The sequence below is a fragment of the Corylus avellana genome, chromosome 6 (genome assembly GCF_965113065.1).
Source record: "Corylus avellana chromosome 6, dhCorAvel1.hap1.2, whole genome shotgun sequence".
Lineage (NCBI taxonomy): Eukaryota > Viridiplantae > Streptophyta > Magnoliopsida > Fagales > Betulaceae > Corylus > Corylus avellana.
Window position 1 is genome coordinate 7,872,898 of NC_142495.1, and position 19,024 is coordinate 7,891,921.

At 33.7% G+C, this 19,024-nt stretch overlaps 1 protein-coding gene and 2 long non-coding RNA genes across 3 annotated transcripts; 1 reads left to right on the top strand and 2 right to left on the bottom strand.

Moving 5' to 3' along the window:
* Window positions 1-995: 995 nt before the first annotated feature.
* On the top strand, window positions 996-5,727 carry LOC132187818 (LRR receptor-like serine/threonine-protein kinase IOS1). Its single transcript, XM_059602256.2, is given in 14 exon segments — window positions 996-1,092; window positions 1,191-1,731; window positions 1,947-2,422; window positions 2,505-2,643; window positions 2,723-2,794; window positions 2,907-2,978; window positions 3,078-3,158; window positions 3,764-3,930; window positions 4,014-4,240; window positions 4,362-4,488; window positions 4,697-4,759; window positions 4,846-5,035; window positions 5,312-5,642; window positions 5,644-5,727. Coding segments are annotated over 14 exon segments (2,658 nt in total). The 5' UTR covers window positions 996-1,004.
* Window positions 5,728-8,066: 2,339 nt separating this feature from the next.
* On the bottom strand, window positions 8,067-8,556 carry LOC148584822 (uncharacterized). The gene is made up of 2 exons (XR_015912625.1): window positions 8,425-8,556; window positions 8,067-8,338 (listed from the first exon to the last, which is right to left on the bottom strand). It is a non-coding gene; the product is annotated as an uncharacterized LOC148584822 (long non-coding RNA).
* Window positions 8,557-14,907: 6,351 nt separating this feature from the next.
* Window positions 14,908-15,571, bottom strand: LOC148584823 (uncharacterized). Its single transcript, XR_015912626.1, has 3 exons — window positions 15,375-15,571; window positions 15,114-15,149; window positions 14,908-14,927 (listed from the first exon to the last, which is right to left on the bottom strand). It is a non-coding gene; the product is annotated as an uncharacterized LOC148584823 (long non-coding RNA).
* Between the last annotated feature and the right edge of the window lie 3,453 nt (window positions 15,572-19,024).

A 19,024-nucleotide genomic window follows, 5' to 3' on the forward strand; every position in this document is an offset into this window, starting at 1 on the left:
TAATTTACTATGACTGTATGACATGGAGTGATAGCTGATGTGTAATCTTAGCTAGCGTCGTAAAAGAGATATGCTAGAATCTAATAAAAACTCCATATTTTGCCCATAAAAGTCTATGTGGCAAGATGCAACATCATCTTATTTTTATTGTCTTTTTTCATACATAAAAAAAAAAAAAAAAATGATGCGGCATCTTGCCATGTGGACTTTTATTGGCAAACTAAGAAATTTTTATTAGATTGAAACATTTTTCCGTCGTAAAATGATGTGAAAAATCTTAATTGTCTTTTTGAAAGTTAGAAATTATTAATAACATGTGCCTCGTTTTTATTGGGTATGACGTGCCGAATTGATAGAAATTGTTAAGTTACTTAACAAAAATTGATTTCAGGGAGTAAACTATTATTTTGGCATATCTTGAGGACCTATAAGTAATTTTTTATACCAGATGGAGTGATTTGTAATTTAGGCGAACTAAGGGGACCTATAAATTATTTTTATACCACATGAAGTGATTTGTAATTTAGACCAACCACAAGGATTAATTTTACATTTATTCCTTAATATTATTAAAAAGCATATGAGAAGTACACATTATTAAAAAATTTCTCACATAATAAGGACACATATCACTCATAAAGACTGGCTCGTAAAAAATGTATTTGTAAATTTTTTTTCTAAAACTATTTTATTTCACGTTGTTCTATTTTTAATAAAAATTATTCTTTAATAAAATAATCATTACCAATATCAAACGACTCAAACCTAAGCTAAGAATTTTTCACTCGAGAAACACGACAAGAACATACGAATTATGCAATTTGATGAGCTGTCAGTTGGCAAGAATACTTGTACTAACGTGACATTAATTGACTTGCTCAGAGAGATAAAAAATAAAAAATAAAATTTGATTGTGTTGTTAAAAGTAATCTTTTGCAGTAAAAAGCAAATATACCCCGGCGGAAAACATGTTCCAAAAAAAGAAGAGGAAGGTTCGATCATAGATGGCGATGAGGTTCAAACATTTCATCTTTGCATTGCTCGCTGGTTTGGCTCTTATACTTGCTGTTCATGCCCAGGATCAACCTGCAGGTATATATCATCATTCATCATCATTCATCATGATCTTATTAATCTTTCAGTATATAACTTTTGTTTTGATTATTATTCTTTCTTATCTGTCGTCCCAGGCTTCAGAAGCATAGCTTGTGGGTTACTAGCGAATCCTAGCTTTACGGATGAGAACTCAGGCTTAAATTACATATCAGATGCAGCCTTCATAGACACAGGTACAAGTCAGAGCATATCATCTGGGTTCAGAGGTGACAATCCACCATTCTTATGGAATCTCAGAAGCTTTCCTCATGGAAACCGCAACTGTTACAGCATCAACGTCACTGCAGGCACTAAATACTTGATCCGAGCAAGCTTCGTGTATGGGAATTATGATGGAAAAGATAATTTCCTACAATTTGATCTGCATCTTGGACCAAATATGTGGCACACGATCCAAGTGAACAATTCATCGTCTGGTTTCGACAGGGAGCTCATACATGTTCCGTCTCGAAACTATATACATGTCTGTCTCGTAAACACGGGCTTCGGGACGCCATTTATATCAGCAATAGAGTTAAGGCCATTGATAAATACCTCCTATGTCACCAAATCTGGATCATTGGCATTTGTTTCTCGCTCGGATGTTGTTGGATCAAAAAGCGATCTGAGATACTGGTGAGTCATTTTATATGATAGCAAGTCATTTGTATTACTGAAAACAATAAAATTATTTTCATTTTCAGTACTGGCTATGAATTAAGTTATTCATCAAAAAAAAAAAAAAAAGTAATGCTGTGAGCGACTAGCTGAGTCAGCTTAAAGGTCTAATTTAAAGTCTTTCTGTAGAACATAGACTGATAAACTCAATTTCCTCCTATCTTATTAATTAGGTATCCAGACGATGTTCATGATCGCATTTGGGATCCCTATAACGAAGTTGGGTGGACAAATTTAAGTACCCCGCTTATTATTGACTCCCAAAGTTACAATAATTATCAACTACCATCTATTGTCATGAGTACTGCCGCCACACCGGTAGATAATAACACTCCTTTAAATTTCAAATGGGACTCAGATTATTCTACTGAATATTATGTGTACATGCATTTTGCTGAAGTGGAAATGCTCCAACCAAACCAGTCCAGATCATTCAACATTACCCTCAACGGGAAGTACTGGGATGGACCCATTGCTCCTCATTACTTATCCTCAAGCACTGTGTCTAGCACATCGCCCATAAGTGGAGAAGCAAAATATGAATTTTCTTTCATCAAAACTCAAAATTCAACACTACCACCCATCCTCAACGCGATTGAGATATATTCCGTGAAATATCTCTTGCAATCAGAAACAGAACAAGGAGATGGTATGTTCTTCCACACACACAAACATATATATATATATAGTTCGCATATATTTGACAAATTGGGATGCATGTGAAATTTTAGTTGATGCCATGGAAAAAATCAAGTCAACATATGCAATGAAGAGAAATTGGCAAGGAGATCCGTGTGCCCCTAAAGCATACTCCTGGGAAGGTCTAAATTGTAGATACGATGGTTATAGTCCACCTAGAATCACATCCTTGTAAGTCTTCGTATAATTTTTATGAGTTTCCAACTTATTGACTCTTAATTTAAGTTATTGTAAAGCTTAAATACCTCAGGAATTTGTCCTCAAGTGGACTAATTGGAGAGATATCTGCCGACATATCAAACCTCGTAATGTTACAATATTTGTAAGTATCCACAATTTACATGATTAGATAATCTAGAAACATGAGGATAATTGCCAAAGTACATGTTTTCTACCTCAACAAATATTAAATATAACTACTTTGCTCATTTCAGGGATCTTTCTAACAATAGTTTAACAGGATTGGTGCCTGATTTCTTGTCCCAATTACAATACTTGACTGTCTTGTAAGTTACTTTTTATGTGAAGAATGATGCTACAAATTTCTTCATTAAAGAAGTAGTTGGGAAAAAAAAAAAAATCATTAATTCTACCTTTCGATGCAGAAACTTAGAACGAAACCAACTATCTGGTCCAATTCCAGCTGACCTAATTGCAAGATCAAATAATGGTTCATTATCATTAAGGTATTATTCTTGTCAAAAACAATAAAATCCTTACTATTACAATTTTGGAGAAACTACAATTACTCCCCTGTAATTATTATCATATTTGCAAGGTCCTCTAATGTTTGATTTTTGCAATTTCCATCTTAAAATACCGCAGAAAAAAAAAAACTAAATTAAAGGAAAAAAAAATCATAAAAAATGAAAAAGGCAAAAGTTCAGAAAAGAAACGAAAAAAGTAAAGATATCATAAAAAACGAAAATAAGGTTATGAACCATTTGCTTTTGCTTCATTTTTTTTTCTGCTTTTTTTTTCTTTCCTTTTTCGATTTTTAAATTTTTTTTTTTCTTTTAATTTTGGTTTTTTTCTTATTTTTCTTATTAATATTTTTTTAATTTTAGGGTATTTTGTCATTTTGGGATGTAATTAAAGAGAACATTTCAACTTTAATGATAGATTGGGGGATATCACAAAAAATGGAAACATTTGATAGAACATTGCAAATAGAGTAGTAGTTAGAGGGGGTAATTATAATTTTTCCTTAACTGCAAATTAATTGCAAAATTTTCATGAATTTCAATTGTAGGCTTTTTGATAATGCCACCAACAGTTCTATCATTCCAAGTGTGGGTTACAATATTAATTCAAAGCTATGTGGATCTGGTTCGTGCAAAAAGAAGAACAACATTGTTGTTCCAATAGTAGCATCACTTGGTGGATTGTTGATCATCTCATTGATTGTTGCTGCTACCTTGTTAGGACTTAGAAGAAAACGACAAGATAAGACTAAAGGTGAAAATTTTAACTATATGATTCATATTGACATTAACAAAGAAAAATTCTCCTTATATACTTATTGATGATTTTAGCATTAGCATTTGCAATGGTAGATACTAAATCCAATATTCAAAAGGCATCATTGGAGTCAATACAACGACAATTTACATATTCTGAGCTCATAAATATTACAAACAACTTTAAGAGGATTCTTGGTAAGGGTGGATTTGGAACAGTTTACCGTGGCAACATTGGTAACACTCAAGTAGCAGTGAAGATGATATCTCCATCATCAACTCAAGGGTTCCAGCAATTTCAATCAGAAGCACGTAATTGTGACTCATAAAAGCTCATATATATATATATATATATATATAGAGAGAGAGAGAGAGAGAGAGAGAGTCTTACATTGATACTAAAATTAATGTGATACTTTGTAATTACAGGTTAAACTTCTTATGATGGTTCATCATAAAAACTTAACTACTCTTGTTGGATATTGCTATAAGGAAAATAACATGGGGCTCATTTATGAGTACATGGTCAATGGAGACTTACAAGCACATATTTCAGGTTTGAAATAATAAGGAAAAGTACTTCATATTTTAGCTTACTAAACCTTATCCTCCTCATAGGAGAATTTTTTTTTTTTCTAATTTTAGAATTAGAAAAATAAATTCCTTTCAAATTTTTTCTTATTCATTAGTACTATATATTCGGTGTTAAGTTACTTTGAATAACAAAGTATACCAAGGTTTTGGCATTTTATTAACGGATGCAGGTGAGAACGCAAACATAATGAATTGGGAACATAGACTTCGAATAGCGATAGATGCCGCACAAGGTTAGCATAGAGTTGATTTGCATAATTCTTCCTTTATAATGTCTTTTTTGTTGTTTCTTATAAATGTTGTGGTTATGAATTTGTAGGATTGGATTATCTGCACAATGGTTGCAAGCCACCTATAATTCACAGAGATGTGAAACCCACAAACATCTTGTTAAATGAAAATTTCCATGCTAAACTAGCTGATTTTGGGCTATCCAAATTTTTTTCTACCGATAGTGAAACTCATGTGTCAACTGTTGTTGCTGGCACCCCTGGATACTTGGACCCTGAGTGAGTATTTCTGTTATCGTTTATCTTACTCACGATCATCTTCAACATTTATTTTCTTTGCCAATAAAAGAGTGACATTTATATTCCACGAAGTTATGATCCATTATGAAATGAAATTGAAATCCAAATGATATGGTGGTAATAAAGACGAAATGTATTTGATATCGGGCATTAGACAATTAAAAACCTTATGATATTAGAAATCAAGGGAGTTGCCAACTTTTTCAATAATAAATTTGCTACAAATATGAAAAATTAACATGTTTTGACTTGCAGATACTACATATCAAACTGGTTAACTTGCAAAAGTGATGTTTATAGCTTTGGAGTCGTTCTTTTGGAGATAATCACAGGTCGACCTGCAATAGAAGGATCCCATGAAAAGACTCACATAAGTCAATGGGTGAGTCTCATGCTTGATAAAGGGGATATAAAAAATATTGTTGATACAAGGTTGTGTAGAAACTTCAGTATCAACTCTGCTTTGAAAGTTGTCGAAATAGCAATGGCTTGCGTAACTCCAACTTTGGCTAAAAGGCCAACTATAAGTCAGGTAGTAGCCGAACTAAAGGAGTGTTTGGCAATTGAATTAGCTCGCACAATGGAGCTAGGGCCATGAGGACAAACCAACGAATTCAATTGAAGTTATCGACATGGATCTAACTCTTGAAGTCATTCCTTTAGCACAATAAAACATTGTCGAGTCTTGAACCTTTTTAACTTTCTGTAATTTTCTATTTTAGTGCATACTATACTTCAAATGAATCCTCTATATATGATGGTTCTATATATTGGATCCATAATTGTGATAGGTCCCATATTTTGATATTCGGATTGAAATAATCTCCATTTCGAATAGGAGAGAGACCACATGCAAATTGACTTACAAAAATTATTGGACTTTTCAGCCGACACAAGGTTGTCATTTATGTGCTATATATAAAAACAGAATCCTTATATCCATTGGATCCATTGAGGACTAAAACCAAAACATTAAAGTGGTAGTCTAAAAAGCCAATAAGTGTCCCTTTAATATTCAAATTAAATAAAGAAACAAATAAATACAAATTAAATCATCGAGGAATTTAGAACAAATAACAAATTTAGTCTATCTAAGATTCTTCTTTCTCATGGTGAAAAAGTCTCATATTTCATACAATCGTTTGAAAGAAAAAAAAAAAAAAAATGGATCTTTTCATTATAGTTAAATTTCAAAGATATTTTCGACGAAACATCTTCGGGACGAATTGTAGAAAATATTTTTATTTTGCTTTGGGTTTGGATTTTTACGATCCTCACACGGAGAATTTTGCTCATGTAGGCCAATAAAAGAACTAAGAACCACAGCAAACCCCAAAGAAGTCCTATATTGCTTTCTCCATCTCCATCCAAAGACAGCAACAAACACTAACTCTCTTTCAAACACCACAATGGCAATGTACAAAGCTAAAAGAAATTTTGAACACGTCTCTCCAACAACTAGCAATCTGAAATTGTTTATGCAATCGCTTTTTAATTTTGATCAGTTTAATTTTTTTTTTTTTTTTTATTGATCCAAATTTGGGATTTTATCATGCAAACTTTTCATTTTCCACACAATTTTGATCAATCCAATTCGAGTTTGATCAATCTAAATTGAGTTTGATTTATTCAAATATTCGACTCTTGATTTTTCTTCAAACCCAACCCTCGATGCATCAAAAATTATTTTGCTACTGAATTAGCCAATTCAAAAATCTAACCAAACTCACCATTTGGCAATTATATTAAACCACCAAACTAGAATAAATAAAGATACAATTAATTACAACAGAAATTCTATTAAACCGCTAAGGGTCTGTTTGAGATTGCAGTTTCAATAAGTGCGATTTTAAAATTGCATTTTAAAAAAATTGTGTTTTTGAAATTGCTACTTTTTTAAAATCGCAAAGGTATTTGGTAAATCATGTTAAAAAGTAATTTTTTTAAACAAATATTTGTTATGCGAAATCGTGATTTTGGTTTAAATTTGCGCATTTTCAAATAAGTACCCCCTAATCTACTTATAGAAATCACAGATTTTTTTTCCTATTTTAGATTAAGTGTTTTTTAAATCACACTGCTAAACGCATTATGTTTTGCAATATCTTTTAAAAATTGAGATTATTCTTGCGAAATTGCAATTCCAAACGCATTGTAAACTAGAATTCCTCTATTATTCCTTGATAGAGATCTTGTTTCCTAAAAAATTCACAAAACATATAAATGTGGAATAGGAAAAAACAATGTAACATTAATATCACAAATTTGAACATAATATTAATCATTAAGAAATCACAAAATCTATTTGTCACAAAATATCAACCTAGATTAGACAAATATTACCAAAACCAACATCACTACTCCCCATGTCTACAAGCACTCCCAAAATATCTTCCCCTTTTTCTCACAAAATGATAAAGGGTTTCAAATGAAAGATTTAGTATAGTGTCTTGCAACAAGCAATTCAAACAAACCAAATTATTTACCTATGTACACTAAAGACAAAAACAACATCAGTGGGAGATGCACATAATCAAATGACCTACTAAAGATAAAAATAAAAGTTTTTTGACTTAAAAGTTCTATTTATCACACAATTCCAAATATACTCTAAAAGTCTAAATTGATACAGATAAGTGACTCAGGAAGGGTAATTCGGAGAGGAAGTGTCATGTACTCGAAATTTTTTATTGGAACGAATATAGGCTATAGCTACGAAACTTGGTATATATGCTAATGAATATGAGACATGTTATTCTTTTGTCTCACTTTTTTTTTTTCAAATTTATTATTAGATCTATTCTGATGAGCTCCATTAGAAATTTGACAAATCAGTTATAAACATCAAAATCAGCTGTTGTTAACAAATTTGTAATTGGCGTGAGAAGTGCTTCTTTTTACCTATAAAAGGTTAATTTAGCCACACTATATATTTTTCCGTTTAATAGAATCATGACGGATCTTTAGAAAGGATGACAAAGGATAAAGACAAAAAAAAAAAGTACATTAATTATATATTTAATTAAGTCATCTTTGTTAATATATGAAGAAGAAAAATTGACGTACATTATATATTAAAACAGGTGGATTTGGTCTAAAGGGAAGTGTAGAGATTCCTTTTATTCATACAATAAAGGTAGAATCAGAAAGTTTTGAGTAGCTAGGCTCATGGAGACCCATTCTCAGACTTGGCGATAGGAGAAGGAGTAGCGCAACACTTGCAACGAGAGCCCAGTGGGGGAGGTGTGCAACATACACAAGCAGGGCAAATGGGTCCTGAAGCTGCAACACAAATTGAAAATAAAACTTAAAATCTTGCCATATAAAAGCTTCTGAATTAATTAATGGTAATGGGTTTTTTCTTTTACCTCTTTGAGTCAATCGAGCTGCATCAGACGTCGCCATTGGAGATAAGATGATTGCAAATATGAAGTGCGTCACCAAAGTAAACCTCAAAGACTTACCTGCATGAGCCATTGCTTAATGTAATAGATCTGCTGGGATGACTTACTCGATCTGTGCCTTTGAATCACACGGCACTTGGTTACCCATCTGCTGCTTTGCTTGAATAGGAAGGCTGATTAAGTCCTAGAGATTGACTTCTGACTTTGCTGAAGTTATTATTTATAACTCGGAAAAATACACTTTATCTCCGGACTTTTGGCATCAAATATTTAAAAAGTGGCATTTGACTCTCCAAAAGTCTAATTATAATAAGTTCATGTCTTAAAAGGCACTCAAACCAAAAGAACGAAAAAAGATGACTAAGGGTGTAACTTAACACATTTAAATACTTTGAGTTAGTCGAAAACGCGAAAGAGTTGAGGATATACTTCAAGAGGTGACATAGATTTTCCCTTTATAATTTATAATTTAGCTTAAAAGCAATTTGACAAAGCTAGGTCAATGATCTAATATTGCTACTCATCTTTTGATTATCCGAGCCTATGCTTGACTTTTGCAGCTCACAATATAGGAAAATTTATGGGTGTCTTGAGCACAATTCTGAATTCATTAACCCTTTTTGAATTATTTTAATCTGAACTGAGATTACTTCTTACGTCTAGAGTAGTACTTTGAATCCCATTGGTCTGCATCTAGAAAAACGTTTAAAAAAAATTTGACTAAATTCGATTCCATAAACTTCACAGAAATAATAAGCTATCTAAAATATGGAGCTAAAAAAAAAAAAAAAAATTCAAATTTCGCAGTATTTGAGCTAAACATGACCTCAATAAATATTTAAAAGATATTCTGGGGCAGTTTTAATTTGCTGCATATATCATCCTCTGTTATTAAGAACAAAAATGAATAATGAGACATTTTTTTGTTTATTTTTTTACTTTTTTCTTTGTCAATTTTCCTCAAATCCTTACTGCAGAAAGATTTTGGCAGACACAAATTTTACATCCGAGAGGGCAAGTAGTGTCCACATTTGTTAATATTTTTGTTGGCTTAATTCGGTTCTAAAGTGCAGAGGCTACTGTCCATGGACTCAAACACTGATATAGATTGCTCAGAATCTAATATCCATCATACATAATCAGGATTTACGTGTCATGAACATCTCTACAAAGTTTCAGCTCAATCGAACCACAAACTAATCTCGATCGGAGCTGTTTATCAAATCCGGACAACATTTTCAGAATGTGATTTTTCCTCCTATGCGGTGGGTGTCCGGACAGCCTAGTAGCACATGCGGACACCAATTCCAGCAAGCCTATTTTTGCTTGCTCGCAAGGTCCTTGTTCAAATAGCAAGCTCCCCTATCCAAACAGCCTGTAAGTTTTAGGCTCAAAACGTGTTTTTAAGTGAGCCCAGGTCTATGGTGTTATATATGATATAAATTTAACTCTATAGAAGAGAGATGTACGAATTTTAGAACTCTAGAATTCGTGAGAGGCTATATTTGAATGTTCAACTGTAGTGAGCCTGATTATTCCTCATAGATGATTTTCTATTAGTTTCATTGTCCTTAATTGAAGTCAATCGGAATGATCCGATAAAGGAGAATTACGTTGAAGACGATTGTGAACGAGGAGACGAGTTGGAGGCTTGTCGATCTTACAGAGTCAAGGCCTTGCATTAGTTTGTAAGTGTTCCTAGTGTCTGTAATCTTTGGATAATCTTTTGATAGTGATTTTTTGAGTTTGGCTGCCCCGGAGAGGTTTTATTTTTAGATTGTTTTTTAAAAGGTTTCCTCTTCGTCATAAAAATCATTGTATTTGATTTTACTCACTACAAAAAAAAACAATTTTTTATTGACATAGGTTTACTGACGTGTCAGGTTGTCTGACACGTCAGTAAACCCTCCTGACGGGGCAATCCTGACGTGTTTCAATCGTGAAAAATGTGGGTGTCAGGAATTGGCAATTTCTGACGTGCCAAATATGGCACGTCAGAAATTCCTGACGTGTTAGATCCAACACGTCAGAAAATACTGACGTGTTGGATTTAACACGTCAAAAAATATTCCTAACGTGTCAAAAAATGACACGTCAGAAATTCCTGACGTGTCATTTTTCACACGTTAGGAAATTTTTTGACGTGCCAAAAATGGCACGTCAAGAATTTTTTGACGTGTCAAAAAATGACACGTCAGGAATTCCTGACGCGCTATTTTTTGGCACGTCAGGAATTCCTGACGTGTGATTTTTAACACGTCAGGAATTACTGACGTGTCATCTTTTGACACGTCAGCAAATTTAAAATTATAAAAAAATAATAATTTTTTTTTTAATTTTTTTTTTCTCGATTTTTTTTTAATTAAAAATATTTTTTTAATTCTGGAACAGTTCGTCTTCTCCGATCCCCCAGCTCTCCCTGATCTCTTCCTTCCTCCATTTTCACCCTCTCTCTCTCTCTCTCTCTCTCTCTCTTCTTTCTTCCATTTTCACTCTCTCTCTCTCTTCTTTCCTCCATTTTCACGCTCTTTTCTCTCTTCTTTCCTTCATTTTCAAAAACCCAAACTCAAAAAATCAATAAAAAATCAAAAACCCAAATCAAAAAATAAACCTTTCGATCTTCTTCTCTTCAAATCAAAAATTAAAAATCTCTCAAATCAAATCAAAATAAACCAAATCAGAGCTTCTTCAAATCAAAAACCTCTCTTCTTCGATCCTCTTCTCTTCTCCTTCTTTTTTTTTTTTTCTTTTTTTCTTTTTTTTTTTTCTGCTGCTTCGATCTCTTCTCCTTCTTCTTTTTTTTTTTTCTTTTCTTTTCTGCTACTTCGATCTCTTCTCCTTTTTTTTTTTTTTCTTTTCTTTTCTGCTGCTTCTCTGGATCTTCTGATCTTCTCCCATTTTTTTCTTTTTCTTCTTCTTCCTCGATCTTATTTTTCTCCTTTTCTTCTTCCCTCTAGAGGAGTTGGTGGCCGGATGTACAGAGAGAAGAAGCTAGGGAGATTGAGAGAGGAGAGAGAGAGCTGTGTTTGGAAATAAAAGAAAAAGGATTAAAGAATATGAATATATAATAAAATTATAAAGGGAAAAGAAGAGGGAAAGAAGATAGGAAAAAAGAGAGAAAAAATTGAAAATCCCGCTTGTTTTTTGATATCAGGTGTCTGACGTGCTAAAATTAGCACGTCAGAAATTTTTGACGTGTTAATTCTAGCACGTCAGAAATTTCTGACGTGCTATTTTTAGCGCGTCAGGAATCTAACATTAAAAAAAAAAAAAAAGGTGAATATATATAATATAAATAAACATAATATAAAAAATATTTATTTATTTATTTATTTCTGAAACATATAATATATATATATATATATTTAAAAGAATTCCTGACGTGCCATATATGGCACGTCAGGAATTCTTTTTTTTTATTCTTTTTTTTTTTTTGTCTTCATTATTTTTCTTCTCTCCCTTTCTTAATTAATTCATTCTTCTTCACTCCCCCCCTTTTTTTTTTCTCTCTCTGCACGTAGGCTTCAATTCTTCTAATTTTTTTTTTTCTTTTCTTTTTCCTCCCCCAAGTTCCGACACACTGTAGTGTGCACGTACAGTACCCTGCAATTTTTCTTTCCTTCTCTCTCTGCACGCTAGCTTCTAGCTATCTTCTTCATTTTAATTTTTTTTTTTAATTCCTGACGTGCTGAAACTAGCACGTCAGAAATTTCTGACGTGTTAATTCTAGCACGTTAGAAATTTCTGACGTACTATTTTTAGCACGTCAGGAATCTAACATAAAAAAAAAAAATAAAAAAAAAAAGGTGAATATATATAATATAAATAAACCTAATATAAAAATTATTTATTTATTTATTTATTTCTGAAACATATATATATATATATATATATATATATATATATATATATATATAGGGCTGGGCAAAAACCCGCCCAACCCGCAAACCCGCCCCGATCCGCCCCGCCCCGCGCGGATTTTGAGTGTATTTTTGCGGGTACGGGTGGATTTTTCCCAACCCGCGCGGGGCGGGGCGGGTCGCGGGTTTTGAAATCTTTTTCTTGCGGGTACCCGCCCCGCCCCGCCCAACCCCACATAGGTATAAAACATAAAAAACCCTAACCCTAACATATTTTTCTAGCTAGCGCCGTTTCTCACTTTCTGCTCTCTCTCGTCTCTCACGCTTGTATCTTCTATCTTCTCTCTTGCTCTCTCTCCATCTTTCATCTCCTTCTCTCTTCGTCTACGCCGCCGCTCGACATCCTCCGGCCATAGGCTACTGCGCTGCTCCTACCTCGAGACCACGATCCAGGATTTTTTCTCTCTCTCAAGAGATCTCAAGTTTTTAGTCTAGATTTCAAATTATTTTTCTCCCTCGTCCAGATTTAATTCCAAGTTCTTTGGTTTAGGTTTGATTCAAGGGTTCTGATGTAGGTTGTGTAACTTGGGTTTGTTTAGGAGGAGAAGAAATTTGCAGAAGAGATGAAACGAAAAAGAGAGAAAGAAAGACAACAAGCCGGCGGAGAAAAGAAAGGAGAGGATCTGAGGAAGAGAAAACCCAACCCGCACAACCCGCAAAACCCGCAAAACCCGCCCCGATCTACCCCGCCCCGCAACACCCGAAGCCATGCGGATTTTCTTGCTTGTGCTCGGGTGGCGGGTTGGAATTTGCAAAACCCGCACTGTGCGGGGCGGGTGAGAAAAATGGGGATACCCGCCCCGCCCCGACCCGTGCCCACCCCTATATATATATTTAAAAGAATTCCTGACGTGCTATATTTGGCACGTCAGGAATACTTTTATTTTATTCTTCTTTTTTTTTTTTTTGTCTTCATTATTTTTCTTCTCTCCCTTTCTTAATTAATTCATTCTTCTTCACTCCCTTTTTTTTTTTTTTTTTTTCTCTCTCTCTCTCTGCACATAGGCTTCAATTCTTCTAATTTTTTTTTTTCCTTTTCTTTTTCCTCCCCCAAGTTCCAACACACCGTAGAGTGCACGTACACTACCCTGCAATTTTTTTTTCCTTCTCTCTCTGCACGCTAGCTTCTACCTATCTTCTTCATTTTAATTTTTTTTTTTAATTCCTGACGTGCTGAAACTAGCACGTCAGAAATTTCTGACGTGCTAGTTTCAGCACGTCAGGAAGCTGTAAAAAAAAAATTTGAGATATATATAATATAAACATATATTTTTATAGATTGCTAACGTGCTAAAAATGGCACGTCAGACTTGATATATTAAAAAAAAAAAATTGGATTTAAATTTCCTGACGTGTTGAATGTAACACGTCAATAAATATTGACGTGTCAAATTCAACACGTCAAAAAAAAATTTGTTAACGTGGCAAAAAAATGGTACTGTTTGCCACGTCAAAAAATGGCATTTTTTTTGTAGTGACTTATTTTTTGTGATTGTTTGCTTAAATTTAAATATCCGTTAATTCCGCATAAACTGCGATATTGTGTGATATTTATCTGTTAAGCGTTTCTCAACATCAATATCCCATATTATGGAAATACATTTTTCATATCATCATTTCATTTTTTTCATCCATAATTTATGATTACTTAATATTAGAATATAAACTAAATGATTAAATTTAGGGGAAACTCTATATACCCCCATCAAATTACCATTTAACTAGGCCTGTAAATGAGCCGAGCCGAGCCGGGTATTAGCAAACTCGGCTTGGCTCATTTAGGAAGACAAATAAACGAGCCGATCTCGAGCTCGAGCCTAGCTTGAAACCCATGGCTCAAGATCGGCTCATTAAGGAATTTGACACACTCGGGATCGAGTTCGGGACCATGAAAGGGCACTTTCGAGCCGAGTCGAGCCCTCGATTGGCTCGACTCAGCTCGAGCTTGGGTTAGATAAAAAAATTAAAACCTTGTGATACCGAGCTCGAGCCTGAGCTCGAGCTCGGTTAAAAGCTCGTTTGAGCCTTAAACGAGCAGCTCGGCTAGTTAAGATTAATATTCCCTAAAACAATTAAAATTCAACACTGAATCTTATAAGATATTAAGATAAAGTCAATTATAAATCATCTAAGATTCACTAAATCAGGTCAAATTTAGGACAATTATATTTATAAGTTATAACAGAGCCATGATTCATGGGAAAACCTAAAAATAAAAACTTGCTTATTGCAGAAATTATAAAAACATGAAATTAGGCCTTCCAAATTACAATCAACTTCAAATGGAAGAAGACAAATTAAATGACAAACAAAATTACAACCAGAATTACAAATCAAATTGAAGAATTAAATTACAAACAAAATTACAACCAGAATTACAAATCAAATTGAAGAATTAAATTACAAACAAAATTACAACCAGAATTACAAATGAAATTAAAAAAATTACAAATGACTTATATGAGTGAAATGATCAAAAGGCAAAATTCATCTAAAGAGACTACAAACTACAACCTAGCCACCAGCTGCCAGCCTGCCAACACAACACTGCATTCAATGAAAAAATAGATCAATAGCATAAAGATATAAACATGATATTTATAAGCACAATTTTATGAGATTTTCAGACAATATAAAATACAGAAACTTAAAATTACCAATTTTATGAGATTTTCTATGTCATTATGTCATTCTATACTGTTATGCAAATAACTTATAAGATTGAAACCTTACCTTTGTCATTTAGCACATATTGTCGTGGTTTCGATACTGTTTTGACAAAGAAAAAAAATAATATCAGTGTTTGAAAACATATATAGGATTAAAACTTAGCATTTCTTTTACAGTTTGAGATCCCGAGTAGACTATCACAGAGCACCCTAAAGAACACCCGAACACATAATCAAAATCAAAGTAATATGGTCTTATTTTGATTTGAAATCGTCAAGAAAAAAAAAAAAAAAAAAAGCAACCAGATTATGCATTGGAACGTACCTTTGGGCGATCGGCTTCCACGAAGATGGAAAACCCTCAAACTTAGAATCCCAGAGGAAGACCTTCAAACTCATACCCAATCTACAAACAATCAAGCCAAAATCTATCACAGTCAGACAAAAATCAATGAAAGAGAAAGAAATAGAGAGTGCTTTGATCTAGGATTTCATCTGAAAATTGAAGCGGCTGCCGAGAGAGCGAGAGATAGAGAGAGGGTTTTGAACTTTTGTTTTGGGGTTAAGGCTGCTGGAAGCTTGAAAGAGATGTGTTAGTTCTTGTGTTGGCTTAATTCAGTTCCAAAATGCAGATGCTACTGTTCACGGCTCAAACACTGATATAGAATGCTCAGAATCCAATCTCCACCGTTCATAATGTATATTCATGTGTTATGAACGTCCCTCCAAAATTTCAGCTCAATCGGACCACAAACGCCCATCGATCGGAGCTGTTGATGAAGACTGGACAGGCCGGGTCCGGACCGCAATTTCCCGGGTCCGGACCTCATTTCCAGAAACTAAAATCTTGCTCCACAAAGCCGTGTCCGGACCGCCCATTAACATGTCCGGACACCCCGTAAGTTTTAGGACCAACAACGTGATTTTAAGTGGGTTAGGTCTAGGGTTTTGTCGGGGGTATATATACATCATTATAGAAGAGAGAAGTACGAATTTTCACCCCCAGAGAGTTCGTCGGAGGCTGTGCTAAGAGAGATCATATGTGGTGAGCGTTAAATTGAATCTCTTAGAGTTTTAGTTATTCCTTTGATAAATCTATGGTTGAGAAGTCTATCGGAAGGGTCCGGTAAAGGAGAATCACGTTGAAGAAGATTGTGAGCAAGGAGACGAGTTGTAGGCTTGTCGATCTTACAGAGCCAAGGTCTTGCAAAGGGTTGTAAGTGTTCCTAGTGTCTGTAATCTCTGGATAATCTTTTGATAGTGATTTCCTGGGTTTGGCTGCCCCGGAGAGGTTTTACTTTTAGATCGGTTTCTAAAAGGTTTCCTCTTCGTAACCAAAATATCTGTGTCTGCCTCTTTATTGCTTTATATATTTTGGGTGATTGAATTGTTTATTGCTTCATAATATTAATTCCGCATAAATTGTGATAAACAAGTTTTTGGAGTCGGCATAGCGTTTTTCAATTGGCATCAGAGCGGGTTCACTCTGTTTGGATTAAATTCTTGAGTGAGATCTGTTGACTCCTATTTGCTATGAATACTTCTCAAGGGGAATATGATCTTATAAACTCCTTCAACAATTTGTTGGAAAAATTCACTCTTTTGAGACATCAATACACAAATTGTTTTGGGGAGTTTCAAGATCTTAAACATGTGAATGAATCTATTGTTACTAAATTGTCTGAATCACATGCTTTAATTGATTCTTTAAAATCTGAAAATTCTGTTTTAGGTTCTAAAGTTGATTTGTTAGAGAATAAATTAAAAGAGTCAGAAACTCAATTGGAAAAATTTTCTAGCAATTCCCTTGAGAATATGTTACATACTCAGAATTCTGATTGTGATAAATCTGAGTTAAGTTTTGATTGTCATGTTGCTTTGTCTTCTAACAATGATTCTACTTCCGAGATAATATTTGTTAAATCAGAAAAAGTAGAAGACTCTTTGGTTAAAAGAAAAACACCAGCTGCCTCGACCTCACAAGGTAAGAAAGTTAAGAAAATTCATATTGAACCTTGTGTATCTTATCCCAAATATAGAGTCGTCCATCCTCCTAGGAATCTACCTCCTAAAAGGTTTATCCCTACTTGTCATCATTGTGGAAAAGTTGGTCACATTCGACCCAACTGTTTTAAATTGAAACCTCATGTGCATAAAAATAAAAATTTTGTTTCTAGGAAAGATTATGAGGGTTTGGTAATGATGATGAGAGGTGTGTCTAGAGTAGACAAGTTTGAAAATGTTCACGTCTCTACACCTTCATTCAAGAAGGTTTGGGTTAGAAAGGATTATACTATTCACCCATTGAGGGGGAGTGGTAGTGATCTCACCTAAAGTTAGGTGAGTCAATAACATGCCTAGGATTGATTGTTTTGCTTTTTTGAATATCCTAGAGCGTGTTATTTTTCTTTGCTTTGCATTTTTTTTGTTTTCTAGTTTATGCATTGCAATTTTTTTTTGGTTGTTACACTTTTTGTGTGAATTGTGTATACATGTTTGTTTTGAGATTCTTGTTATGAGGCATATTCATAAAGGATTTTTCAAGAAATTCATATATCATAATCTTTGAAAAGCTTATAGATGAGATGTTGTGTGCGGACCACCAAGATTTTTGTCTACTTGCTAATCAAATGTTCAAGAATGTGTAATTTCTTGTGAAGACCTAGAAGTAGTTATTAAACCAAATCATTATTTTGTAGTGGGACCTATAAGATGTGATGAAAGTTTAATGCTAAAGGACATTCATGTCTTGCCTGTTATAATCTCAATTCAAGCATGTTGTTTTGTTTTGCATTGCATTTTTCTTTGTTTTGCATTTGTTTTTTTTTTTTTTTGTGTGAATTTCTTTTGTGAAAATTTTTAAAAAGACAAAAATATGTTACTTTGATTGTTTCCTTTTATTTCTTTTGTCTTATGCACCTAGATAATCCATTAATTTCTCATGTTGCTTTTTATGGATTTAATTCCTTACGTCTTAGAATGTTCTTAATATGCATGAGATGAAAATTTGTGTCAATGGACTTGTTTTTGTGGTTACCTAAAGCCTGAGCTTATGTGGTACATTTTGCCTATGCTTTATCTGTTGTGCACATTTAAGCTTAAATTGAGGTTTTGTTTCACTTTATTTGTGAGGTCTGTTAGGTAACCATATGAGGTTTTTGACTAGTCATATTTTTTAAATTGACAATATGCTAGTTGAACCTAGGGCTTAAAAATTCCTGCTTTCTCTGTTGTGATAAGCACCAGAAGTTTAAGGACACTTTCTCAAAGAGAAAAATAAACAAAATAGTAAAACAAATAAAATCAAAAGATCATATTCCAAAAGGAATTTATTTCACTGTGTCAAACTTGTGCAAAATATTTTACAAAGAGAATTGTATAGGATGAGAGTGGCTAGGCCCTAGTATGATAAGGTTTGACTTTTGATTTGATATACTTGTCAAAACCTCATGGTGGTGAAACTTTCTCCTCATTTTGTAAATTGAAAATTTTTCTCTTTGGATGGCTTACCCACACACCACACAAGCATAGGTTGAATGGAACATTTTCTTGGCTTGGGTTAAGCAATATGAGTTTCTAGCCATTTCTAGTCTCATGTATATTTTGCATATTTGGAGCATGTTTGGATATTCATTGTGTAATACATGAGTCATTGATGTGTTATCATGTGTGTTCATTTAACTTTTAAGGGGGAGAAACATGCTTTGCATTTCTAGTTTTCTGTTGTTAATTGAGTCATACATTGAGGGAGAGTTTTGCTGATGTTTCTTTATAATCACGCATTCTACGTAATTTTTTATCATGAGTTTTATTTATGTCTTCTTGTTCCACATATGCCTTGATGTATTTTGTGAAGTGTTTCAGGAAACATGAAGACCTTTTGTCATTCTGTGACAAAAAGGGGGAGTAAATATGGGGAGATGATGGGATTGGCTCGACATTTTGGTTTTGTCACTGAATTGCCAAAGGGGGAGT